The sequence below is a fragment of the Heptranchias perlo genome, chromosome 27, assembly GCF_035084215.1.
Source record: "Heptranchias perlo isolate sHepPer1 chromosome 27, sHepPer1.hap1, whole genome shotgun sequence".
NCBI classification, from domain to species: Eukaryota; Metazoa; Chordata; class Chondrichthyes; order Hexanchiformes; family Hexanchidae; genus Heptranchias; species Heptranchias perlo.
In genome coordinates this window covers 41,020,326-41,047,452 of record NC_090351.1, presented here as the reverse complement: position 1 = coordinate 41,047,452, position 27,127 = coordinate 41,020,326, and the positions used below count along the sequence as shown (strand labels likewise).

The following is a 27,127-nucleotide window of genomic DNA, read 5'->3' as shown; positions in this document are numbered from 1 at the left end:
ACACAGATTTAAGGTGATCGGCAAAAGAGCCAAAGGCAACGTGAGGAAACATTTTTTTACGCAGTGAGTTGTGATGATCTGGAATGCGCTGCCTGAAAGGGCGGTGGAAGCAGATTTCAAAAGGGAATTGTATAAATACTTGAAAGGAAAAAAATTTATGGGACAATGAGGAAAGACCAGGGGAGTGGGACTAATTGGATAGCTCTTTCAAAGAGCCGGCACAGGCATGATGGGCCGAATGGCCTCCTCCTGTTGTAACATTCTATGATACTAGTTCCTGGGGCCTACTCACCTTTCCCACCAAATCCTCCTTCACTTCTAATTCGCAAAAGGAGGTTATGGAATCGAAAACAGCTTCAATGGGGAAAGGGGAAACAATGGGGGAGGGAATGCTTGTCAGTGAAGGAGTGAACTGGCAACGGGAGACAGAACGGGAGAGAAAAATCATCAAATGCTTTAAGAAAAAGCTGAATTAAAATGATCAAGGCCTAGACTCAATTTTTTTGAAAAGATAAAACCTCACGCTTGTGAGGAAGTGAAACTGGTTTTATTTTTCTTTTCCAACCAATTTCCTCAAAGCATTAATTTTCATTTTTTTGTTGCAGATGTTTTATTTGTATTGTCTTTGGTGTGTGACCTTTCAAATTGCTGTTAATGTTTTAACAGAATGAATAAATCTTCCATCACGAATTGGAAATGCAAATATAAATACAGGCCTTTATCTGAAATTGGGGTCATTCTAATTTGCAAAGTTGAGGAGAGCTGCTCTTAATGCAAGGTACTGTTACAGTGTTCATAATTATAGAGTTAGGTCGCAGAGAGGAAGAAGAGATGGGGGGTGGTGAGAGACTGAGAGTGAGAGAGAGAGAGAGACAGAGAGAGAGAGAGAGAGACACACAGAGATACACAGAGAGAGACAGAGAGAGGGAGATGGAGAGGCAGAGAGCGAGACAGAGGGAGAGAGAGAGAGAGACAAAGACAAAGCAAGAGACAGAGAGTCAGAGACTTGTAAAATTAGGTTCCCATCAAGATACAGAAGATTGTGTGTGTGTGTGTATATATAAATATATAAACATATATATATATATATACATGTTTTAAATAATGTCAAATCATACATGGTATTAAAACAGATGAATTAAAAATGGTAATGCAATCAGTCACAACACAAGGGTTCTGAAGCAATTTGTTCGCCTGTGGGAGAATTGTAACCAGCTTTTATTGGTCCTGTTCTGTTCAGAGGGCGAGCTGCTGATAAAGGCTTTATAATAATCTGTGATTGAAAGGAACAACCTTTGTTTTGCGCTAAGGATTGGGTTAACCCTTCGCTTGCTGCAGTGTCACGTCTGGTGTCAACCGCAGTCTGTTGATTCCAGCCCACATCGTCACCCTGCCGGCCTGCCCCCTCATCCTCCCAGTACACTGACTAGTTCTCCAGTAACTGCCTTGCGGAGATGTCGTAGATGCTCCTGCTGCATTTACCTGCAGCGGTGACTTTAGCAGCTGTGCTGTGCGTTGAACAAGCTGGTGTCGGTGCCTCAGAAACAGCCCCTCAAGACAATGTTGCCAGAGCAGTGGCTGGCACTGAATGCCAATGGACCCCATTTTTGGCCAGTCGAGGCCTTTCAGAGTCTCTCCAAGCCTCAGATGCGTTTGAATTGAGATTGGGATCAGAGTGTCTTCCCTTCCCTCTCGCCCCTTCCCGTTCTCCCCTCCCCTCTCTCCCCTTCCCTCTCTCCCCTTCCCTCTCTCCCTTTCCCTCTCTCCCCTTCCCTCTCTTCCCTTCCTCGCTCCCTTTCCCTCTCTCCCCTTCCCTCTCTCCCCTTCCCTCTCTCCCCTTTCCTCACTCACCTTCCCTCTCTCCCCTTCCCATTCGCCCCTTCCCTCTCTCCCCTTCCCTCTCTCCCTTTTCCTCTCTCCCCTTCCCTCTCTCCCCGTCCCTCTCTTCCCTTCCTCGCTCCCTTTCCCTCTCTCCCCTTCCCTCTCTCCCCTTCCCTCTCTCCCCTTCCCTCACTCACCTTCCCTCTCTCCCCTTCCCTCTCTTCTCTTCCTCGCTTCCTTTCCCTCTCTCCCCTTCCCTCCCTCCCCTTCCCTCTCTCCCCTTTCCTCATTCACCTTCCCTCTCTCCCCTTCCCACTCGCCCCTTCCCTCTCTCCCCTTCCCTCTCTCCCTTTCCCTCTCTCCGCTTCCCTCTCTCCCCTTCCCTCTCTTCCCTTCCTCGCTCCCTTTCCCTCTCTCCCCTTCCCTCACTCACCTTCCCTCTCTCCCCTTCCCTCTCTCCCCTTCCCTCACTCCCCTTCCCTCTCTTCCTTTCCCTCTCTACCCTTCCCTCACTCACCTTCCCTCTCTCCCCTTCCCTCTCTCCCCTTCCCTCACTCACCTTCCCTCTCTCCCCTTCCCTCTCTCCCCTTCCCTCCCTCCCTTCCCTCTCTCCCCTTCCCTCTCTCCCTTTCCCTCTCTCCCCTTCCCTCTCTCCCCTTCCCTCTCTTCCCTTCCCTCTCTCCCCTTCCCTCACTCACCTTCCCTCTCTCCCCTTCCCTCTCTCCCCTTCCCTCACTCACCTTCCCTCTCTCCCCTTCCCTCTCTTCCTTTCCCTCTCTACCCTTCCCTCACTCACCTTCCCTCACTCACCTTCCCTCACTCACCTTCCCTCTCTCCCCTTCCCTCTCTTCCTTTCCCTCTCTACCCTTCCCTCACTCACCTTCCCTCTCTCCCCTTCCGCTCTCGCCCCTTCCCCTTCCCTCACTCACCTTCCCTCACTCACCTTCCCTCTCTCCCCTTCCCTCTCTCCCTTCCCTCTCGCCCCTTCCCTCTCTCCCCTTCCCTCTCTCCCTTTCCCTCTCTCCCCTTCCCTCTCTCACCTTCCCTCTCTCCCTTTCCCTCTCTCCCCTTCCTCCCTCTCTCCCCTTCCCTCACTCACCTTCCCTCTCTCCCCTTCCCTCTCTCCCTTCCCTCACTCACCTTCCCTCTCTCCCCTTCCCTCTCTCCCCTTCCCTCACTCACCTTCCCTCTCTCCCCTTCCCTCTCTTCCCCTTCCCTCTCACCCCTTCCCTCTCTCCCCTTCCCTCTCTCCCTTTCCCTCTCTCCCCTTCCCTCTCTCCCCTTCCCTCTCTCCCCTTCCTCTCTCCCCTTCCCTCTCTCCTTTCCCTCTCTCCCTTCCTCTCTCCCCTTCCCTCTCTCCCCTTCCTCTCTCCCCTTTCCTCACTCACCTTCCCTCTCTCCCCTTCCCATTCGCCCCTTCCCTCTCTCCCCTTCCCTCTCTCCCTTTCCTCTCTCCCCTTCCCTCTCTCCCCGTCCCTCTCTTCCCTTCCTCGCTCCCTTTCCCTCTCTCCCCTTCCCTCTCTCCCCTTCCCTCTCTCCCCTTCCCTCACTCACCTTCCCTCTCTCCCCTTCCCTCTCTTCCCTCCTCGCTTCCTTTCCTCTCTCCCTTCCCTCCCTCCCTTCCCTCTCTCCCCTTTCCTCATTCACCTTCCCTCTCTCCCCTTCCCACTCGCCCCTTCCCTCTCTCCCCTTCCCTCTCTCCCTTTCCCTCTCTCCCCTTCCCTCTCTCCCTTCCCTCTCTTCCCTTCCTCGCTCCCTTTCCCTCTCTCCCCTTCCCTCACTCACCTTCCCTCTCTCCCCTTCCCTCTCTCCCCTTCCCTCACTCCCCTTCCCTCTCTTCCTTTCCCTCTCTACCCTTCCCTCACTCACCTTCCCTCTCTCCCCTTCCCTCTCTCCCCTTCCCTCACTCACCTTCCCTCACTCACCTTCCCTCTCTCCCCTTCCTCTCTCCCCTTCCCTCCCTCCCTTCCCTCTCTCCCCTTCCCTCTCTCCCTTCCCTCTCTCCCCTTCCCTCACTCACCTTCCCTCTCTCCCCTTCCCTCTCTCCCCTTCCCTCACTCACCTTCCCTCTCTCCCCCTTCCCTCTCTCCCCTTCCCTCTCACCCCTTCCCTCTCTCCCCTTCCCTCTCTCCCCTTTCCCTCTCTCCCCTTCCCTCTCTCCCCTTCCCTCTCTCCCCTTCCCTCTCTCCCCTTCCCTCTCTCCCTTTCCCTCTCTCCCCTTCCCTCTCTCCCCTTCCCTCTCTCCCCTTCCCTCACTCCCCTTCCTCTCTTCCTTTCCCTCTCTACCCTTCCCTCACTCACCTTCCCTCTCTCCCCTTCCTCTCTCCCCTTCCCTCACTCACCTTCCCTCACTCACCTTCCCTCTCTTCCCCTTCCCTCTCTCCCCTTCCCTCCCTCCCTTCCTCTCTCCCCTTCCCTCTCTCCCTTTCCCTCTCTCCCCTTCCCTCTCTCCCTGTCCTCTCTTCCCTTCCCTCTCTCCCCTTCCCTCACTCACCTTCCCTCTCTCCCCTTCCCTCTCTCCCCTTCCCTCACTCACCTTCCCTCTCTCCCCTTCCCTCTCTTCCTTTCCCTCTCTACCCTTCCCTCACTCACCTTCCCTCACTCACCTTCCCTCACTCACCTTCCTCTCTCCCCTTCCCTCTCTTCCTTTCCCTCTCTACCCTTCCCTCACTCACCTTCCCTCTCCCCTTCCCTCTCGCCCCTTCCCTTCCTCACTCACCTTCCCTCACTCACCTTCCCTCTCTCCCCTTCCCTCTCTCCCTTCCCTCTCGCCCCTTCCCTCTCTCCCCTTCCCTCTCTCCCTTTCCCTCTCTCCCCTTCCCTCTCTCCCCTTCCCTCACTCCCTTCCCTCTCTCCCCTTCCCTCTCTCCCTTCCCTCACTCACCTTCCCTCTCTCCCCTTCCTCTCTCCCCTTCCTCACTCACCTTCCCTCTCTCCCCTTCCCTCTCTCCCCTTCCCTCTCACCCCTTCCTCTCTCCCTTCCCTCTCTCCCTTTCCCTCTCTCCCCTTCCCTCTCTCCCCTTCCCTCTCTCCCCTTCCCTCTCTCCCCTTCCCTCTCTCCCTTTCCCTCTCTCCCCTTCCCTCTCTCCCCTTCCCTCTCTCCCCTTCCCTCTCTCCCCTTCCCTCACTCACCTTCCCTCTCTTCCCTTCCCTCGCTCCCTTTCCCTCTCTCCCCTTCCCTCTCTCCCCTTCCCTCTCTCCCCTTCCCTCACTCACCTTCCCTCTCTCCTCGCTCCCTTTCCCTCTCTCCCTTTCCCTCTCTCCCCTTCCCTCTCTCACCTTCCCTCTCTCCCCTTCCCTCACTCACCATCCCTCTCTCCCCTTCCCTCACTCACCTTCCCTCTCTCCCCTTCCCTCTCTCCCCTTCCCTCTCTACCCTTCCCTCACTCACCTTCCCTCTCTCCCCTTCCCTCACTCACCTTCCCTCACTCACCTTCCCTCTCTCCCCTTCCCTCTCTCCCCTTCCCTCTTGCCCCTTCCCTCTCTCCTTTCCCTCTCTCCCCTTCCCTCTCTCCCCTTCCCTCTCTCCCCTTCCCTCTCTCCCCTTCCCTCTCTCCCCTTCCCTCTCTGCCTTTCCCTCTCTCCCCTTCCCTCACTCACCTTCCCTCTCTCCCCTTCCCTCTCTCCCCTTCCCTCTTGCCCCTTCCCTCTCTCCCTTTCCCTCTCTCCCCTTCCCTCTCTCCCCTTCCCTCACTCACCTTCCCTCACTCACCTTCCCTCTCTCCCCTTCCCTCACTCACCTTCCTCATTCACCTTCCCTCTCTCCCCTTCCCTCTCGCCCCTTCCCTCTCTCCCCTTCCCTCTCTCCCCTTCCCTCTCTCCCCTTCCCTCTCTCCCCTTCCCTCTCTCCCCTTCCCTCTCTCCCTTTCCCTCTCTCCCCTTCCCTCACTCACCTTCCTCTCTCCCTTCCTCTCTCCCCTTCCCTCTTGCCCCTTCCCTCTCTCCTTTCCCTCTCTCCCCTTCCCTCTCTCCCTTTCCCTCTCTCCCTTCCCTCTCTCCCCTTCCCTCTCTCCCCTTCCCTCTCTCCCTTTCCCTCTCTCCCCTTCCCTCTCTCCCTTCCCTCTCTCCCTTCCCTCACTCACCTTCCCTCTCTCCCCTTCCCTCTTGCCCCTTCCCTCTCTCCCTTTCCCTCTCTCCCCTTCCTCTCTCTCCCCTTCCCTCTCTCCCCTTCCCTCTCTCCCCTTCCCTCTCTCCCCTTCCCTCTCTCCCCTTCTCTCTCTCCCCTTCCCTCTCTGCCTTTCCCTCTCTCCCCTTCCCTCTCCACTTTTAAAAACCAATCCTTAGGTCACTTTCCCCAATCATGTTTTCTTGTTTGTTCCTTTCTTCCTTTTATTTATATTTGCTTTCGCCTCTGTGAAGTGCCTGAAGATGTTTTCTGTGTTAAAGCCACTTGTATGTAGTGCCATCCATGGCTCAGTGAGTAGCCCTCTCGCCACTGGATCAGGCCAGTTGTGAGTTCAAGACCCACTGTAGAGACTTGAGCACATAATCCAGGCCGACATTCCCAGTGTAGTACTGAGGGAGTGCTGCACTGCCGGAGGTGCTGTCTTTTAGATCTCAGATGAACGTAAAAGATCCCACAGCACTCTGTGAAGAAGAGCAGGGCAGTTCTCCCCGGTGTCGTGGGCCAATATTTATTCCTCAAGCAACAACACTAAAACAAACAGATTATCTGGTCATTATCACATTGCTGTTTGTGGGATCTTGCTGTGCACAAATTGGCTGCAGCTACATAAGAGTGTCTACACTTCAAGAGTAATTCATTGGCTGTGAAGCACTTTGGGACATCCTGAGGACATGAAAGGTGCTCTATATATACACAAGTTGCTGTCTTGTATAAATGTACATTGCTGTTGTTGGAGTGTTTCTGTAAAATGTCATCATAAAGAAAGAAAGACTCGCTTTTATACAGAGCCTTTCACAATCTCAGGACGTCCCAAAGTGCTTTACAGCCAATGAAGTACTTTTTGAAATGTAGTCACTGTTGTAATTGTGATTTCCTGGGATGGGGTGATATCTGTTTATCACCTTTGCTTGATTTTTACAGATTAGTTGGAGTCAGGTGTGCAGCCGCCAGTTTGAAATGTGTCTGCACAAACCAGCCAATCTGTTACCCCCGAGGTCCCCACTCCGAATCCTGGGCCACTGCCGAGAGGGCACAGAAATAAATTCTTACCTCATCATACACACTGCCTGCTCCTTACCACACTCAGCTTTCTGGTCACTAATGCCCCCGATTTTAGTTCCTCTGACCCTCTCACCGAGACCCGGCTAAAGAACATCCCCCGGGGCAAATCTAAACTCTACTTTCACGGGCAGAGGTGAGGGTGTCCCAGAGCTGGATATCTCAGGGTCATCGGGCAAGATTGAGCAGTCAGAGAATTTACAAATCACGGCTTTCCGTGCACCTGAGTCTTTTGTTTGTGTGTGTGTGTGTTTGTGTGTGTGTATGTGCATGCATGGGCTTATATGTGTATGTCTCTGTATATGTGTGCATATGTCTGCCTGTGTGTGTATCTGTGTGGTTTTGCATGTCTGTATGTCTGTGTACGTATGTGCGTGTCTGTGTGTATGTGTTTCTGTGTCTCTCTGTGTATGTGTGTGTTTGTGTCTGCGTACATGTGTGTGTGTGTCTGTGTGACTCTGTGTACGTATATGTGTGTTTGTGTGTGTTTCAGTGTCTGTGTACATGTGTGTGTGCATGCCTGAGTGTGTGCATGTGTGTCGTGTGTCTCTCTGTGTATGTGTATGTTTGTGTGTTTGAATGTCTGTGTACATGTGCGTGTGTGTGTGTTTGAGTGTCTGTGTACGTGTGTGTGCATGTGTGTATGTGTGTCTGTGTATGTGTGTGTGTGTCTGAGTGTTTGAATGTCTGTGTACATGTGTGTGTGTCTCTCTGTGTACATGTGTGTGTTTGAGTGTCGGTATTGTGTTTGTGTGTTTGAGTGTCTGTGTACATGTGTGTGTGCGCGTGTGTATCTGCGTGTAAAAACTTAAAAATAAGAGGAGCAAAATGATGTTGAACCGAGGACTTGTCCTTGTGAGGAAACATTTGATAAAAACCTCTTCATTTTTTACAAACACCTCCTGTGATGAAATTAAATTGAACTCACCGTCATATCGCTTGACGTCGTTGTGACAATAATGACGTTCTGCCCTCCTGGTTCCAAGCTTTGCCAAAGGGGAGTTGGGGGGAAGGATAAAGGTTTGCCAAATAATTCTGCATGATGAACCTGCCCCTTTAAGAGGACAATGGAATTTTTAGCTCAATTATATTGAGTTGATCAAAGGCTTCGCAGAGAAAAAATGATGAGAAAGTCAGAGGTATTTTTTCCTCAAGCGAAGAGTAATTTTTGGTTATAATTTTTTTTAAGGAGGGGGACAATGTACTCTAATATAAAAAGCATGGGGGGGGGTGAGAGCAGGATGTAGTGTCTTAGAATGGGGGGGGGACACTTATTGTGGCCCTTAGAAACCTTGGTTGCAGTGACTGTTACTGGGTAAGCAAAAACAGGGCAGCCATTTTGGACATAGCAAGATCCCACAAGTGTCAATTGAGATGAATGACAGTTAAACTATATTTGATGGTGCTGGTTGAGGGAGGAATGTTAGCCAAGACGGCATCCTTCTGTTCTTTAATATGAAGACACTAGAACAGGCAGACGGGGCCTCGGTTGAACGTCTCATTCGAAAGACGGCACCTCTGACAGTGCAGCACTCCCTCACTGGAGTGTCGGCCTGGATTATGTGCTCAAGATACTGGAGTGGATTTCAAAAAAACCCACAACCTTCTGATTCAAAGGCAGGAGTGTCACTGACCAAACCCAGCCGAGCCAACATTACTGTCTTTCTTATATCCCTAGTTACTTGTTGTCAGTCTTTTCAAAAGGCTTCATGTAAAAGCTATCATAAATTAAATCTACTTCCTTGGTGATGGGCCTTAACACAATTGCTGCTTCGAGATGTGGAAAGGAGAAAGAAAAAATTCTCTTTGGATTTTTTTTCCCTCTTTTGGTGAGGTGTAATGTAATCTTTGCAAAGTAATTTGCCTCACAGACCTCAAAACGTGTAGAAATCTACATGAAATTGTAAAGGGAGCATTGAAGGGCTTGGTTAAAAAAAAAATGATTTGTGTTATGATCTGGGATAACTCGAAGTGAATGAATACCCAGTCTTACTGACTTTGAAAAATATAGCTTCTATTCAGTGGCTTTGCTCCTTCTTTAACAACATTTGCAGCACAATAGTTCGCCTGTCAACCGCGTTCTATTGTCTAGTATTTAATTTTTATTGATGGCACTCCAGATAAGCTTTTAAAGTATTTATTTAAAATGCGACCGGTTTTCCACATGCTAATTAGTTCTGAGGGATATTGAAGGACGCTTTCAAAAATTGAAATGAAAAATCGCAGAGGCGCGTTTGTGAAAAGGCCGGACTGACCGATGGTCTCCTCCCTTCCCTGGGCCGAATGTGGTCACCTCAAACCCAGCCATCAAACTCCACCCACAGGGCATCAAAGCCCAGACTGTCTAGTGTAAATGGGGCTGGGGGCAACATGAGAATTTGGTGCAAAATAGTGACGATGAGAAACTAAAATATTAGTTGAGGTTAGACCACCCGCCTGAAACAGGAGAGGGACATTTATACAATTATCATCTTGTTACTCGAACTTCCCAGGGCCTCAAGGCTGGAGCTTGGTATCTCTGTCAGAGTTCCCTCCCTCCATCACAATGTGACCTAATCCCTACCGGTTATGTTAGTGGACTCAGAATCTAGAGGCCTGGGCTAATAATCCAGTTCATAATCCTCACCCTGGTTGTTTAACATACGAGTTAAGTTTAAAAATCTGGAAATAAAAGCTGTCAGATTGTTGTAAAAGTCCAGCTGGTTCACTGATGTCCTTTAGGGAAGGAAACCTGCCGTCCTTACCCGGTCTGTAGGTGACTCCAGTCCCACACCAATGTGGATGATTCTTAACCACCTTCTGAAGTGGCCCAGCAAATCTGGGCAACAATAAATGCCGGCCTTGCCAGTGACACCCACATCCCGAGAATGAATAGTAGAAATAAAACTACATCCTGGTTTATCTTCTACTTTTTTCAACCTTGGTGGTGACCCGCACTCCCGGACTTGGCTGATTCTCCGACTACACGTTATACAATGAGTTTATCTTTAGTTGAGCCTCTGTCGGGTTGTTTCAATTCGCAGGACTAAGGGAGAGGAGAGGAGAACTATTTTTCACACAGAGGATTGTGGAATATCTGAACAGATACAGTGGGAGAAGCAGAATCCGCAACAGCTTTTAAAATGTTTGAACAAGGAAATTTTAAATGGGTGTGGGGAAAGGGCAGGGGAGCGGGACTAATCGGACAGCTCTTTCAGGGAGCTGGCACAGACACGATGGGCTGAAAGGCCTCCTTCTGTGCTGTAAAATTCTTCAGTTCTGTAGTTCAGTCAACATTTGAGTCAGAAAGTTGTGGGTTCAAAACCCATCTGAGGACTTGAGCCCATAACCCAGGTCGACATTTCAGTGCAGTACTGAGGGAGAGCTGCAGTGTCGGAGGGTCAGTACTGAGGGAGAGCTGCACTGTCGGAGGGGCAGTACTGAGGGAGTGCTGCACTGTCGGAGGGGCAGTACTAAGGGAGCACTGCACTGTCGGAGGGGCAGTACTGAGGGAGAGCTGCACTGTCGGAGGGTCAGTACTTAGGGAGCACTGCACTGTTGGAGAGGCAGTACTGAGGGAGTGCTGCACAGTCGGAGGGTCAGTACTGAGGGAGAGCTGCACTGTCGGAGGGGCAGTACTGAGGGAGTGCTGCACAGTCGGAGGGTCAGTACTGAGGGAGTGCTGCACTGTCGGAGGGGCAGTACTGAGGGAGAGCTGCACTGTCGGTGGGTCAGTACTGAGGGAGAGCTGCACTGTCGGAGGGTCAGTACTGAGGGAGCGCTGCACTGTCGGAGGGGCAGTACTGAGGGAGAGCTGCACTGTCGGTGGGTCAGTACTGAGGGAGAGCTGCACTGTCGGAGGGTCAGTACTGAGGGAGTGCTGCACTGTCGGAGGGGCAGTACTGAGGGAGAGCTGCACTGTCGGCGGGTCAGTACTGAGGGAGAGCTGCACTGTCGGAGGGGCAGTACTGAGGGAGTGCTGCACTGTCGGAGGGGCAGTACTGAGGGAGAGCTGCACTGTCGGTGGGTCAGTACTGAGGGAGAGCTGCACTGTCGGAGGGTCAGTACTGAGGGAGTGCTGCACTGTCGGAGGGGCAGTACTGAGGGAGAGCTGCACTGTCGGCGGGTCAGTACTGAGGGAGAGCTGCACTGTCGGAGGGGCAGTACTGAGGGAGTGCTGCACTGTCGGCGGGTCAGTACTGAGGGAGAGCTGCACTGTCGGAGGGGCAGTACTGACGGAGTGCTGCACTGTCGGAGGGGCAGTACTGAGGGAGTCTCCATTCTGCGCCCCAAAAAATGGGTGCAATGGGTTCCAATTTTCCCCCCAGTTTCTTGACACAGAAGGGTGATCAACAGCTGGAATGGTTGAATCCAGCACATTGGGCACGTTGAAGAAACAGCTTGAATCTATAATGGGGAGACAGTAGGGTTGGTCAGGCCTGTCTCCGTGTGTCTCATCTCTGTGCTTGTCTTTCTCCATTGTATGTTACAGAACGCCGTGCGTCATAACCTCAGTCTGCACAAGTGCTTTGTGCGAGTGGAGAATGTAAAAGGGGCCGTGTGGACAGTGGATGAACTAGAGTACCAAAAGAGAAGACCGCCAAAGATGACCGGGTAAGACTTGGTCAAAATATCCTCCCCCAGCTCTCACTGGCACTCTTACATTTGCTTTGAGATTCATCTCCTCACTTCAGTCAGATGTCACTTGTCCGATATTGCACAGCAGGAGTGATGCTGGGGTAACTGCTCCAAGTGGGACCAGAACGCACTCAAGACCAAATTTTAAAAAATGCATTCACACAAATGCTGAACACCCGAAATAAAAAATAGAAAATGCTGGAATTACACAGCAGGGGAGTCAGGAGAGAAATGGCAGGATAGGGTTTCAGATGGAGGCACTTCAAAGTCAAAGTTGGAACCCAAGTGATCTTTCCTATAGGATTGGACAGAACGAGTGAAGATCCCTGCCTCGACTTCTCACTGTCACTCCCCTTCTCCTCTCATTTTGTTTGATACTGTGAGGTCCCACTTTCACTTTCAGATACTGGCAGCTCTGCTTCGTATTTCTAGTATTTTCGGAGGAGATTTTTAGGACTGAGATGAGGAGGAATTTCTTCACTCAGAGGGTTGTGAATCTTTGGAATTCTCTACCTCAGAGAGCTGTGGATGCTCCGTCGTTGAGTATATTCAAGGCTGAGATAGATAGATTTTTGGACTCTAGGGGAAACAAGGGATGTGGGGATCGGGCAGGAAAGTGGAGTTGATGACATCAGCCATGATCTGATTGAATGGCGGAGCAGGCTTGAGGAGCCATATGGCCTACTCCTGCTCCAATTTCTTATGTTCTTATGAGATTTTGAGGGGGTGTGAAAGAGTGACTGTTTGCCCCCTGTTTCCATGGTGATGTCTTCCTGTATTTTTAACCTGTTGCAGCTGCATTTGAGAATAAGACCAATGCAATTTGCATCTGTAAAAAATGAAAAGACAATCTTCAGTAGTTCACAGAGAGAGCGAGAGAGAGAGCCCAACGCCCTCTCCCTGAGGGACATGCCTGCCTCAACTCTCTCCAGAGGTCAGGATCCTATACGGTGTCAGAAATTATGACAGGGAGACTCATCACACTCCCCAATGCCACTCACTAACCCCAGTGTCAAGGGGCAAAGTCCCAATCTGTGGCCTGCTGAAGGAAAGTTATGCCCCAGAGCGATGGGTCTGGGCCACAGAGTCCCCACAGGGTGTGTCCAGGGCTTCAATGATGAAGCTATGGGTTAGATGCCAAGTGGAGGCCGGTCATAACCCATCAGGGGGAGCAAAAGAATCTGCGGGACAAATCGTTCTATAAATGGTTCTATTCTAACAGATTAGTTGAAGTCAGGTGCCCCTTTGCTGAAAACTTATCTCTTCTTTCAGAAGTCCAACTTTAGTGAAAAATGTGATTACGGGCCTCGGTTACGGAGCAGCTCTTAACTCGAGCTATCAGGTGAGTGATGACACTCCTTTTGTTGAACGTAGTTTGAATAAATTCTAGATTGAAAAGCACAACAACACTTGGAGATTTTGACCTTGAGCTATTCCTCCTGAGGCCCACCCCAATCCAATCCCACGAACCCTGCCCACAAATTTCCTTCAGGTGCATCTCTGACTTGTGATTTAACCTGTCACCATTTCCGGCTGTCTTGCTTTTTAAAAAATAATTTGCTGGAATGCACTGCCTGAAGGGATACTTGGCTTTGTAAATAGGGGCATTGAATACAAAAACAAGGAAATTATGCTAAACCTTTACAAATCACTGGTTAGGCCCCAACTGGAGCATTGTGCACAATTCTGGGCACCGCACTTTAGGAAGGATGTCAAGGCCTTGGAGACGGTGCAGCGGAGGTTAAGCAGAATGATACCAGGGATGAGGGACTTCAGTTATGTGGAGAGACTGGAGAAGCTGGGATTGTTCTCCTTAGAACAGAGACGGTTAAGGGGAGATTTAATAGAGGTATTCAAAATAATGAGGGGTTTTGATGGAGCAAGTCGGGAGAACCGGGTTCCTCTGGCCAGTGTGGTCGATAACCAGAGGTCATAGATTTAAAATAATTCACCAAAGAATTAGAGGGGAAATGAGGAGAAATTTTTTCACACAGGAGGCTGTTAAGATCTGGAACACACTTCCTGAAAGGGTTGTGGAAGCAGATTCCATAGGAACTTTCAAAAGGCAATTGGACATTCACTTGAAGAGAACTAATTTGCAGGGTTATGGGGGCAAAAGCTGGGGTGTGGGACTAAATTGGAAAGCTCTTTCAAAGAGCCAGCACAGGCACGGCAGGCCGAATGGCCTCCTTCTGTGCTGTATCATTCTATGATTCTATGCTCCCTCTACAGCTTTCTCCCTCCTCTCCCGGTCCAGGCCGGGTGTCACAGGGCAGAAAATTAGGCAGAGATCAGTCCCGACTGATCCTCACCCATTTTGGGGACATTCTGTTTTCTGGTGAGGTTTGGGGCAGAAGGTTTTGTCCAAAATAGGCAGGAACTCCATAATCACATTATAATAAAGAGGACGTAACATCATTTAGACGCCAGTGCGACTTTGTGATGCTTACGATGGGTTCACATTAGTTGGTCCTCATGGCTAGATAACTAGAGTGTGCACAGACCCAAGTGCAAAATCCCAGAAGGGCAATCAATCTGTGGACCCCAGTTGATCTCCAGTGTCCGCCTTGGTTCCACAGAATTGAGGTGTTGAGTGAATGAATCAGTTTAGAAAGAAGGAAAAGCAGGAGTTGGGCTCAAAGCTGAAGCGGGGACCAGGCCTCCTCCTTCCTCATTTTTGCTTTCTCCATATTCTCCTTGCCCTTGACCTCATGTGCAAATTCCTTGTCAAAGATGGAGGTTTGGGGGTTCACCTTTTCTCCCTTTATGGTGAGTCTCCTCTGGCAAGAAGAGCAGTAGGGGCTGAATTATTGACTTGGCAGGAATCATAGAATAATACTGTACAGAAGGAGGCCATTAGGCCCATCGTGACTGTGCCAGCTCTTTGAAAGAGCTTTCCAATTAGACCCACTCCTGGCCCTTTCCCCATAGCCCTGCAAATTTTTCCCCTTCAAGTATTTATCCATTATTTTGAAAGTTATCATTGAATCTGCTTCCACCGTCCTTTCCTGTGAAGGGTACAGTGGTGTAATGGTTATATCACTGAACTAATAATCCAGAGACTTGGCAAGGGGCAGTGGCAGTGCGGATATGAAATTGGCTAAGGGACAGGAAACAGAGAGTAGTGGTGAACGGTTGTTTTTCGGACTGGAGGGAGGCGTACAGTGGTGTTCCCCAGAGGTCGATGCTGGGACCACTGCTTTTCTTGATGTATATTAATGACTTGGACTTGGGTGTACAGGGCACAATTTCAAAATTTGCAGATTACACAAAACTTGGAAGTGTAGTAAACAATGAGGGGGATAGTGATAGACTTCAAGAGGATACAGGCTGGTGGAATGGGCGGACACGTGGCAAATGAAATTTAACGCTGAGAAGTGTGATGTGATACATTTTGGTAGGAAGAACGAGGAGAGGCAATATAAACTGAAGGGTACAATTCTAAAGGGAATTCAAGAATTGAGACCTGGGGGTATAGGTGCACAGATCGTTGAAGGTGGCAGGACAGATTGAGAAAGCGGATAAATAAGCAAACGGAATCCTGGGCTTTATAAATGGAGGCATAGAGTACAAAAGTAAGGAGGTTATGATGAACCTTTATACAAAAACTGGTTCGGCCACAGCTGGAATATTGTGTCCAGTTCTGGGCACCGCATTTTAGGAAGGATGTGAAGGCCTTAGAGAGGGTGCAGAAAAGATTTACTAGAATGATTCCAGGGATGAGGGACCTCAATTACGTGGATGGACTGGAGAAGCTGGGGTTGTTCTCCTTAGAACAGAGACGGTTGCGAGGAGATTTGATCGAGGTGTTCAAAATCATGAAGGGTCTAGACAGAGTAAATAAAGAGAAACTGTTCCCATTGGTGGAAGGGTCGCGAACCAGAAGACACAGGTTTAAGGTGATTGGCAAAAGAACCAAAGGCGACATGAGGAAAAACTTTTTTACACAGCGAGTGGTTGGGATCTGGAATGCACTGCCCGAGGGGGTGGTGGAGGCAGATTCAATCATAGCTTCGAGAAAGGAATTAGATAGGTATCTGAAGGGAAAGAATTTGCAGGGCTACGGGGAAAGAACGGAGGATTGGGACTAACTGGATTGCTCTTGCAGAGAGCCAGCGCAGGCTCGATGGGCCGAATGGCCTCCTTCTGTGCCGTGACCATTCCATGATTCTATGACGTTCGGACATACCCAAATATCTACCTGCTACCCGTAGGTGCGATTACAGTAACGTGTCATTGTGTTACCGTAAATGGAAGGAGCTGTCATGGGGAACAGTATGTCAGGGTATAGGGAAAGGGCCTGATAGTGTTGAAAGGAGGTGCAGCAAAGTTTTCCCAGCTGCATGAGGGAGAAAGATGGAATCGTTGAAGTTCCCATCGGACTGTGTGAGTGTGAAGATACACTGTTGAAACGTTACCTTGAAGTGAGGTTTTGAATGGGGTTTTCTACCTGGCTACATCTGCTGAAATCATTGCTTTCCTGCACTGCGGCCAGAACAATGTTGTTAGCAATGAACTGACCGATTCTGCGTGAGAGGCAGTCTCGGTCGACTGGGTAAAGGATCCTCCGTCTCTCCTATACTTCATCCAATAAAGTGCCCACTGCCCTCTCTGTAAGACGAGGTGTCCAGCCACTTTCAGCACTGCTGGTCGAATGTGTCTGCAATTTCACTGTAACCTTCTGTTTCCCTTTGGCTCCAAGAACGTTAACGTCCCTTTAAGCTGCCGCAGGCCTTTAAGATAAGGCCCTTCCCCCGCTCTTCCTGGTTGAGCTGCCAAATCCCTGGAATGACTCACACCCGCAGCTCGCACACGATATGTGAATTAGGATGGACCCAGAGACCGGGCTGGGTTTAGTGGACCTGGGTGGTCGATGTTCCCACTCTCACTGCCTCCGACACCCAACACCATAAATACTCAGCTCTGCAGGCCTGTCCTGTCATTGGGAAAATACTAGCATCAATTATTAAGGAAGTAGTAGCAGGACATTTGGAGACTCAAAATAAAATCCAGGAGAGTCAACATGGTTTTATGAAGGGGAAATCGGGTTTGACAAATTTATTAGAGTTCTTTGAGGAAGTAACGGGCAGGGTGGATAAAGGGGAACCAATGGATGCAGTATATTTGGATTTCCAAAAGGCATTCGATAAGGTGCCACATAAAGGATTACTGCACAAGATAAGAGCTCATGGTGTTGGGGGTAATATACTGGTATGGATAGAGGATTGGCTAACCAGCAGAAAACAAAGAGACGGGATAAAAGGGTCATTTTCAAAATGACAATCTGTAACTAGTGGGGTGCCGCAGGGATCAGTGCTGGGGCCTCAACTATTTACAATATATATCAATGACTTGGATGAAGGAACAGAGTGTCTTGTGGCCAAATTTGCTGATGATACAAAGATAGGTGGAAAAGCAAGTTGCGATGAGGACACAAAGTGTCTGCAAAGGGATATTGACAGGTTAAGCGAATGGGCAAAAATTTGGCAGATGGAATATAATGTGGGAAAATGTGAAGTCATCCACTTTGGGTGAAAAATAAAAAAGCAAAATATTATCTGAATGGAGAAATACTACAAAATGCTTCGGTACAGAGGGATCTGGGTGTCCTCGTACATGAAACACAAAAAGTCAACATACAGGTGCAGCAGGTAATCCGGAAGGCAAATGGAATATTGGCCTTTATTTCTGGGGGGATGGAATATAAAAGCAGGGAAGTCATGCTACAACTGTACAGGGTGCTGGTGAGACCACACCTGGAGTACTGCGTACAGTTCTGGTGCCCTTATTTAAGGAAGGACATACTTGCATTGGAGGCAGTTCAGAGAAGGTTCACTAGGTTGATTCCGGGTATGGAAGGGTTGTCTTATGAGGAAAGATTGAACAGGTTGGGTCTATACTCATTGGAGTTTAGAAGAATGAGAGGAGATCTTATTGAAACATACAAGATTCTGAGGGGACTCGATAGGGTAGATGCTGAGAGGATGTTACCCCTCATGGGGGAATCTAGAACTAGGGGGCATAATCTCAGAATAAGGGGTCACCCATTTAAGATGGAAATGAGGAGGAATTTCTTCTCTCAGAGGGTTGTGAACCTTTGGAATTCTTTACCCCAAAGAGCGGTGGAGGCTGAGCCGTTGAATACATTCAAGGCTGAGTCAGACAAATTTTTGATCAGCAGGAGAGTCAAAGGATATGGGAAACAGGCGGGAAAGTGGAGTTGAGGTCAGAATCAGATCAGCCATGATCTCATTGAATGGGGAGCAGGCTCGAGGGGCCAAATGGCCTACTCCTGCTCCTATCTCTTATCTTCTTATGTCCTCAGGTCCAACTCCCCGGGCATTCGTCACCCTCTGATACGACACTCATTCATTCCTTCGGCGGATGTTAGCCGGCTGTGATACTGCGGAGGGCATCACAGCTCAACCCTGTCCTCACCAAAGTCCACACACACACACACATACAGGCCCACACACACACACACATATATACACATACTCACATTCATGCACATATGCACGCACACACACACACACACATGCACACACACACACACACACACACACACAGGCACACACACACAGGCCCACACACACACACACATATATACACATACTCACATTCATGCACATATGCACGCACACACACACACACACATGCACACACACACACACACACACACAGGCCCACACACACACACACACACATGCACACACACACACACACACAAAGGAGCCACGAAGGGACAGTAAAATTATAGAGGTTGAAAAACCAGGTACTCCCGAAATCAGGCCCAGTTTAAAATCTGTGAAGTAAGCTTCCCAAAATCAGATGGGCTTCCTCGGTTTGTGGAATAAACTCTCTGTGTATCTGACTACCTCCTCCAAGTATTCGACGTGTTTTATAGAACAAAACTGGGCTGGATTTATAGCGAGAGAGGGACACCAGCTGGCTACTTTGTGTATCTCAGCCAGACTCCAGTGTCTGAGTCACCCTGGCACCTGAGTTGCTGCTGATTACTGAGAAGCACTGAGCACAGCTAAGGAGGCAGTTAGAGAGGAGTGATTTCAGTGATTCCTGCTGGAACATGCGTGTGTGTGTGCGTGTGTGTGTGTGTTTGTATGTGCGTGTGTGTGTGTGTGTGTTTGTATGTGTTTGTGTGCGTGTGTGTGTGTGTGTTTGTGTGTGCATGTGTTTGTGTGTGTGTTTGTGTGTGTGTGTTTGTGTGCGTGTGTGTTTGTATGTGCGTGCATGTGTGTGCGTGTGTGTTTGTGTGTGTGTGTGTTTGTGTGCGTGTGTGTGTGTTTGTGTGTGTTTGTGTGTGTGTGTGTTTGTGTGTGTGTGTGTGTGCGTGTGTGTGTGTTTGTGTGCGTGTGTGTGCGTGTGTGTGCGTGCGTGTGTGTGTGTGCGTGCGTGTGTGTGTGTGTGTGGACGTGGGGTGAGGACAGAATCAGGGCCAGCTGTGTGCGCGTGTGCGTGTGCGCGTGCGCGTGTTTGTGTGTGTGTGCGTGTGTGTGCGTGCGTTTGTGTGTGTGTGTGTGCGTGTGCGTGTGTGTGTGTGCGTGTGTGCGTGCGTGTGTTTGTGTGGACGTGGGGTGAGGACAGAATCAGGGCCAGCTGTGAAGCCCTGTGCAGCTGCATTACCCACGGACACGCACACATTGTCTGGATTCAAATGATAAGACTGAACCCCAGAGAGTGTCACCCATTCAGGAGAGGAGAGAAAAGAAGAACTACAAAACATTCCGTATATGTACCACTTGTGGTGTACACTGTAATCCTTTATATACAACATGAAGTGTGGGCTGTGATCCTTTATATACACCTTGGGGTTTACACTATAATCCATTATATACAATATGGGATGTACACTGTAATCCTTTATATACAACAAAGGGTGTACACTGTAATTCTTTATATACAACAAAGGGTGTACACTGTAATTCTTTAAATGCAGCATGGGCTGTACACTGTAATCCTTTATTTACAGTTTGAGGTGTAATCCCTTACAGACAGCATGGGGCGTATGCCAGGAGTCTTTTATACACAATATGGGGTGCACACTGTAATGCTTTATATACAACATGAGGTGTGGGCTGTGATCCTTTATATACACCTTGGGGTTTACACTATAATCCATTATATACAATATGGGATGTACACTGTAATCCTTTATATACAATTTTGGGTGTACACTGTAATCCTTTATAGACAGTGTTGGGATGTACACTGTAATCCTTTACAGTTTTGAGGTGTACACTATAATCCTTTATATACAATATGGGATGTACACTGTAATCCTTTATATACAATTTTGGGTGTACACTGTAATCCTTTATAGACAGTGTTGGGATGTACACTGTAATCCTTTATATATAGTTTGGGGTGTACACTGTAATCCTTTATATATATGATGTGGAGATGCCGGTGATGGACTGGGGTTGACAATTGTAAACAATTTTACAACACCAAGTTATAGTCCAGCAATTTTATTTTAAATTCACAAGCTTTCGGAGATTTTCTCCTTCCTCAGGCAAATGTTTCAAGATCTCCTTGAAGCCTACGCATTTATACATATTGAACAATACATGGTGTTTACAGACTGCCCCTGCAACTGCCCGTTGCCAAGGCAATCACCGTGTTCAGACAGAGAGGTGTTACCTGCAGAACCCCCGAATACACATTCAACAAAAAAACAAACAGGGAAAAAAAACAGAGAAAAAAAAACACAGAGAGAGGCAGAAACATCCGGAAGGCAGAGAGAGCCAGCAAATGACCCATTATATTAAAAACAGATAACATTTGTTCGCTGGTGGGGTAACGTGTAGCGTGACATGTCACGCTACACGTTACCCCACCAGCGAACAAATGTTATCTGTTTTTAATATAATGGGTCATTTGCTGGCTCTCTCTGCCTTCCGGATGTTTCTGCCTCTCTCTGTGTTTTTTTTTCTCTGTTTTTTTTCCCTGTTTGTTTTTTTGTTGAATGTGTATTCGGGGGTTCTGCAGGTAACACCTCTCTGTCTGAACACGGTGATTGCCTTGGCAACGGGCAGTTGCAGGGGCAGTCTGTAAACACCATGTATTGTTCAATATGTATAAATGCGTAGGCTTCAAGGAGATCTTGAAACATTTGCCTGAGGAAGGAGAAAATCTCCGAAAGCTTGTGAATTTAAAATAAAATTGCTGGACTATAACTTGGTGTTGTAAAATTGTTTACCTTTATATATAGTTTGGGGTGTACACTGTAATCCTTTATATCTAGTTTGGGGTGTACACTGTAATCCTTTATATATAGTTTGGGGTGTACACTGTAATCCTTTATATCTAGTTTGGGGTGTACACTGTAATCCTTTACAGTTTTGGGGTGTACCCTGTAATCCTTTATAGACAGTGTTGGGTGTACACTGTAATTCTTTATATACAGTTTGGGTGTACACTGTAATCCTTTATAGACAGTGTTGGGTGTACACTGTAATCCTTTATATACAGTTTTGGGTGTACCCTGTAATCATTTATATACAATTTTAGGGTGTACACTGTAATCCTTTACAGTTTTCGGGTGTACACTGCAATCCTTTATATACAGTTTAGGGTGTACACTGTAATTCTTTATGTACAGTTTTGGGTGTACACTGTAATCCTTTATATATAGTTTGGGGTGTACACTGTAATCCTTTATATACAATTTTGGGTGTACGCTGTAATCCTTTATATACAATTTTAGGTGTACACTGTAATCCTTTATATACAATTTTGGGTGTACACTGTAATCCTTTATATCTAGTTTGGGGTGTACACTGTAATCCTTTATATACAGTTTGGGGTGTACACTGCAATTCTTTATATCTAGTTTGGGGTGTACACTGTAATCCTTTATATACAGTTTGGGGTATACACTGTAATTCTTTATATCTAGTTTGGGGTGTACACTGTAATCCTTTATATATAGTTTGGGATGTACACTGTAATTCTTTATATCTAGTTTGGGATGTACACTGTAATCCTTTATATACAGTTTGGGGTGTACACTGTAATCCTTTATATCTAGTTTGGGGTGTACACTGTAATCCTTTATATCTAGTTTGGGGTGTACACTGTAATCCTTTATATCTAGTTTGGGGTGTACACTGTAATCCTTTATATACAGTTTGGGGTGTACACTGTAATCCTTTATATCTAGTTTGGGGTGTACACTGTAATCCTTTATATCTAGTTTGGGATGTACACTGTAATCCTTTATATACAGTTTGGGGTGTACACTGTAATTCTTTATATCTAGTTTGGGGTGTACACTGTAATCCTTTATATACAGTTTGGGGTGTACACTGTAATCCTTTATATCTAGTTTGGGGTGTACACTGTAATCCTTTATATCTAGTTTGGGGTGTACACTGTAATCCTTTATATACAGTTTGGGGTGTACACTGTAATTCTTTATATCTAGTTTGGGGTGTACACTGTAATCCTTTATATCTAGTTTGGGGTGTACACTGTAATTCTTTATATCTAGTTTGGGGTGTACACTGTAATCCTTTATATCTAGTTTGGGGTGTACACTGTAATTCTTTATATCTAGTTTGGGGTGTACACTGTAATCCTTTATATACAGTTTGGGGTGTACACTGTAATCCTTTATATATAGTTTGGGGTGTACACTGTAATCCTTTATATCTAGTTTGGGGTGTACACTGTAATCCTTTATATACAGTTTGGGGTGTACACTGTAATCCTTTATATCTAGTTTGGGGTGTACACTGTAATCCTCCAGTTCCTTGCCCTTTCTTCATTTGTGAGCCGAGGCAGTGAGGATATTGGCCTTGGGCCTGATTTTATCTTGACCAGGCTTTTAACCACACGTGTTCTTTCCAGCAGGAGTCACTCGGGAGTGATCAGGAATGTGAATCCTGACTGACTTCCATTGCAGCAGCTGGATACAAACAATAGCAACAAAGTCAATCAGGTGTCACTGCTCCTCAATAATACAGCAGTCACAACCCAATATTGTAAACAATTTTACAACACCAAGTTATAGTCCAGCAATTTTATTTTAAATTCACAAGCTTTCGGAGGCTACCTCCCTCCTCAGGTGAACGATGTGAAAATGAAATCCTCGAAATGAAATCGCATTTATAATTCACAGAACAATGCTTGGTGATAACAGACAGTTTTTTCAACTGCCCGTTGCCAAGGCAATCAGTGTGCAGACAGACAGGTGTTACCTGCCAGGTCTCAGAATATACAAATCACCAAAAAAAAACAACAAACAAAAAAAAAACCAGAGATAGAGAGGTAGAAACATAGAAAAGACAGCAACTGACCCGTTATATTAAAAACAGATAACATTTGTTCGCTGGTGGGGTAACGTGTATCGTGACATGAACCCAAGATCCCGGTTGAGGCCGTCCTCATGGGTGCGGAACTTGGCTATCAATTTCTGCTCGACGATTTTGCGTTGTCGTGTGTCTCGAAGGCCGCCTTGGAGTACGCTTACCCGTAGGTCAGTGGATGAATGTCCATGACTGCTGAAGTGTTCCCCGACTGGAAGGGAACCCTCCTGTTTGGCGATTGTTGCGCGGTGTCCGTTCATCCGTTGTCGCAGCGTCTGCATGGTCTCGCCAATGTACCATGCTCTGGGGCATCCTTTCCTGCAACGTATGAGGTAGACAACGTTGGCCGAGTCACAGGAGTATGAACCATGCACCTGGTGGGTGGTGTCCTCTCGTGTGATGGTGGTATCTGTGTCGATGATCTGGCATGTCTTGCAGAGGTTACCGTGGCAGGGTTGTGTGGTGTCGTGGACGCTGTTCTCTTGAAAGCTAGGTAATTTGCTGCGAACGATGGTCTGTTTGAGGTTGGGTGGCTGTTTAAAGGCGAGTAGTGGAGGTGTGGGGATGGCCATAGCGAGGTGTTTGTCCTCATTGATGACATGTTGAAGGCTGCGGAGAACATGGCGTAGTTTCTCCGCTCCGGGGAAGTACTGGACGACAAAGGGTACTCTGTTGGTTGCGTCCCGTGTTAGTCTCCTGAGGAGGTCTATGCGATTTTTTGCTGTGGCCCGTCGGAACTGTCGATCGATGAGTCGAGCGTCATATCCCGTTCTTACTAGGGCGTCTTTCAGCGTCTGTAGGTGTCCATCCCGTTCCTCCTCGTCTGAGCAGACCCTGTGTATTCGCAGGGCCTGTCCATAGGGGATGGCCTCTTTGACGTGGTTAGGGTGGAAGCTGGAAAAGTGGAGCATCGTGAGGTTGTCCATGGGCTTGCGGTAGAGTGAGGTGCTGAGGTGCCCGTCTTTGATGGAGATTCGTGTGTCCAAGAAAGAAACTGATTCTGAGGAGTAGTCCATGGTGAGCTTGATGGTGGGATGGAACTTGTTGATGTTATCGTGTAGTCTCTTTAGTGATTCCTTGCCGTGGGTCCATAGAAAGAAAATCTCGTCGATGTATCTGGTGTATAGTGTTGGTTGGAGGTCTTGTGCAGTGAAGAAGTCCTGCTCGAACTTGTGCATGAAAATGTTGGCGTATTGGGGTGCGAATTTGGTCCCCATGGCTGTTCCGTGTGTTTGGGTAAAGAACTGGTTATCGAAGGTGAAGACATTGTGATCCAGGATGAAGTGGATGAGTTGTAGGATGGCGTCCGGAGATTGGCTGTTGTTGGTGTTGAGTATTGATGCTGTCGCAGCGATGCCGTCATCGTGGGGGATACTGGTGTAGAGTGCCGAGACGTCCATCGTGGTGAGAAGTGTTCCTGGTTCAACTGGTCTGTGGGTACTGAGTTTTTATAGGTAAAGAGGCCATCCCCTATGGACAGGTCCTGCGAATACACAGGGTCTGCTCAGACGAGGAGGAACGGGATGGACACCTACAGACGCTGAAAGACGCCCTAGTAAGAACGGGATATGACGCTCGACTCATCGATCGACAGTTCCGACGGGCCACAGCAAAAAATCGCATAGACCTCCTCAGGAGACTAACACGGGACGCAACCAACAGAGTACCCTTTGTCGTCCAGTACTTCCCCGGAGCGGAGAAACTACGCCATGTTCTCCGCAGCCTTCAACATGTCATCAATGAGGACAAACACCTCGCTATGGCCATCCCCACACCTCCACTACTCGCCTTTAAACAGCCACCCAACCTCAAACAGACCATCGTTCGCAGCAAATTACCTAGCTTTCAAGAGAACAGCGTCCACGACACCACACAACCCTGCCACGGTAACCTCTGCAAGACATGCCAGATCATCGACACAGATACCACCATCACACGAGAGGACACCACCCACCAGGTGCATGGTTCATACTCCTGTGACTCGGCCAACGTTGTCTACCTCATACGTTGCAGGAAAGGATGCCCCAGAGCATGGTACATTGGCGAGACCATGCAGACGCTGCGACAATGGATGAACGGACACCGCGCAACAATCGCCAAACAGGAGGGTTCTCTCCCAGTCGGGGAACACTTCAGCAGTCATGGACATTCATCCACCGACCTTCGGGTAAGCGTACTCCAAGGCGGCCTTCGAGACACACGACAACGCAAAATCGTCGAGCAGAAATTGATAGCCAAGTTCCGCACCCATGAGGACGGCCTCAACCGGGATCTTGGGTTCATGTCACGATACACGTTACCCCACTAGCGAACAAATGTTATCTGTTTTTAATATAACGGGTCAGTTGCTGTCTTTTCTATGTTTCTACCTCTCTATCTCTGGTTTTTTTTTGTTTGTTGTTTTTTTTGGTGATTTGTATATTCTGAGACCTGGCAGGTAACACCTGTCTGTCTGCACACTGGTTGCCTTGGCAACGGGCAGTTGAAAAAACTGTCTGTAATCACCAAGCATTGTTCTGTGAATTATAAATGCGATTTCATTTCGAGGACTTCATTTTCACATCGTTCACCTGAGGAAGGAGGTAGCCTCCAAAAGCTTGTGAATTTAAAATAAAATTGCTGGACTATAACTTGGTGTTGTAAAATTGTTTACAATTGTCAACCCCAGTCCATCACCGGCATCTCCACATCACAACCCAATATGGCAGCTATGCTCCTCTGTACTGATATCAGTCTCTCCCTGGATAAAGGGAGTCCGACAAAGAGTCTTCACTTTAGGAATTGGGCTTTGGGGAATGAGGAAATAGTTAGTGATGTTGGACTAGAATAGATTGTTCGAGGGACAGTGTTTGGCCCTGAAGTGGTTTACTTTCAAATGCTCACTGCAGGGATTATTAAATCAATTTCTCCCAAAGGGTAAAAACAAAATAGAGGAAACCAATGAGGTTAAAAAGGGAAGTAATGCAAGGAATAGGGCAAAATGGAGGTTCCTCAAGTCTAGATCTTCAGGGTCAATGGTAGATGGACATGAGGCTAACATTAAGGTAAAGACTTCAAACCTGGCTAAGCTGGGAAAATAGACAATGAGATAGAAATAGAGGGAAAATAAAATCCAATATTAACGATTTCTATAAAGAGGGAGTTGAGGAAACAGTGCAGCTCTTTGAAGGTGTTGGGCAGCTGGTTAATGGCAGGTATCGGTGTCAGAGGGATAGGCTGCTGACTCTTCCCCGGTAGCGAGGATTGGCTTTCCCGGGAAACAAGGAGGAGGTTTCAAGGCCAGTAGGAATTACTGATAAGGAAGTGACTGAAATGTTGAAGGCACTGAAAGAAGATAAAGCCGCAGTGTCAGGTGACTGGCACATAGCAGAAACAACTGCTGAAATTAGGGACGTTATTGCAGGGATCTGGAGGGAATCATTAAAATCAGGACTTGTACCAAAGGATTGGAGAGAAGGAAAGTTAACTACCTTCCCAAAAAAAGGGCAAAAGGACTGTCTTGGAAATTACAAAGTGGTGAGCCTGAGCTCTGTCTGGGTGCAGTGTCAGAGACAGTCGTGAAGGAGGGGATCAGAAACACCGTGAGAAGTGAGGAGCCATCAGGGGGAGTCAGTGTGGCTCAGCGGGTAGCTCTCTCGCCTCTGGGTCAGAAGGTCGTGGATTCAAGTCTCACTCCAGAAACTCGAGCACATAATCCAGGCCGACACTCCCAGTGCAGCACTCCCTCAGTACTGCACTGGGAGTGTCCCTCAGTACCGACACTCCTACTGCAGTACTGAGGGAAGTGCTGCCCTGTCGGAGGTGCCGTCTTTCAAATGAGACGTTAAACCGAGGCCCCGTCTACCCTCTCAGGTGAACGTAAAAGATCCCTCAGCACTATTTTGAAAAAGAGCAGGGGAGTTCTCCTTGGTGGCCTGGCCAATATTTATCCCTCAATCACCATCTCTTAAACAGATTATCTGGCCATTATCTCATTGCTGTTTTGGGATCTTGCTGTGCGCAAATTGGCTGTCGTGTTTCATACAAACATACGAATTAAGAGCAGGAGTAGGCCATTCGGCCCCTCGAGCCTGCTCTGCCATTTGATAAGATCATGGCTGATCTGATTGTGACCTCAACGCTACTTTCTCATCTACCTACAATAACCTTTGACTCCCTTGTTAATCAGGAATCT

The 27,127-nt window shown here is 48.1% G+C and overlaps 1 protein-coding gene across 2 annotated transcripts in view; it reads left to right on the top strand.

The window, feature by feature from the left end:
• The window catches only part of foxp4 (forkhead box P4), a 370,715-nt gene that overhangs the window by 332,842 nt on the left and 10,746 nt on the right, over positions 1–27,127 (top strand). For both annotated transcript variants that reach the window (XM_068007751.1, XM_068007750.1), the window contains exons 14-15: positions 11,478–11,599; positions 12,896–12,965. In XM_068007751.1, the coding sequence (XP_067863852.1) occupies positions 11,478–11,599; positions 12,896–12,965 (192 nt within the window). The remainder of the gene's footprint in view (positions 1–11,477; positions 11,600–12,895; positions 12,966–27,127) is intronic.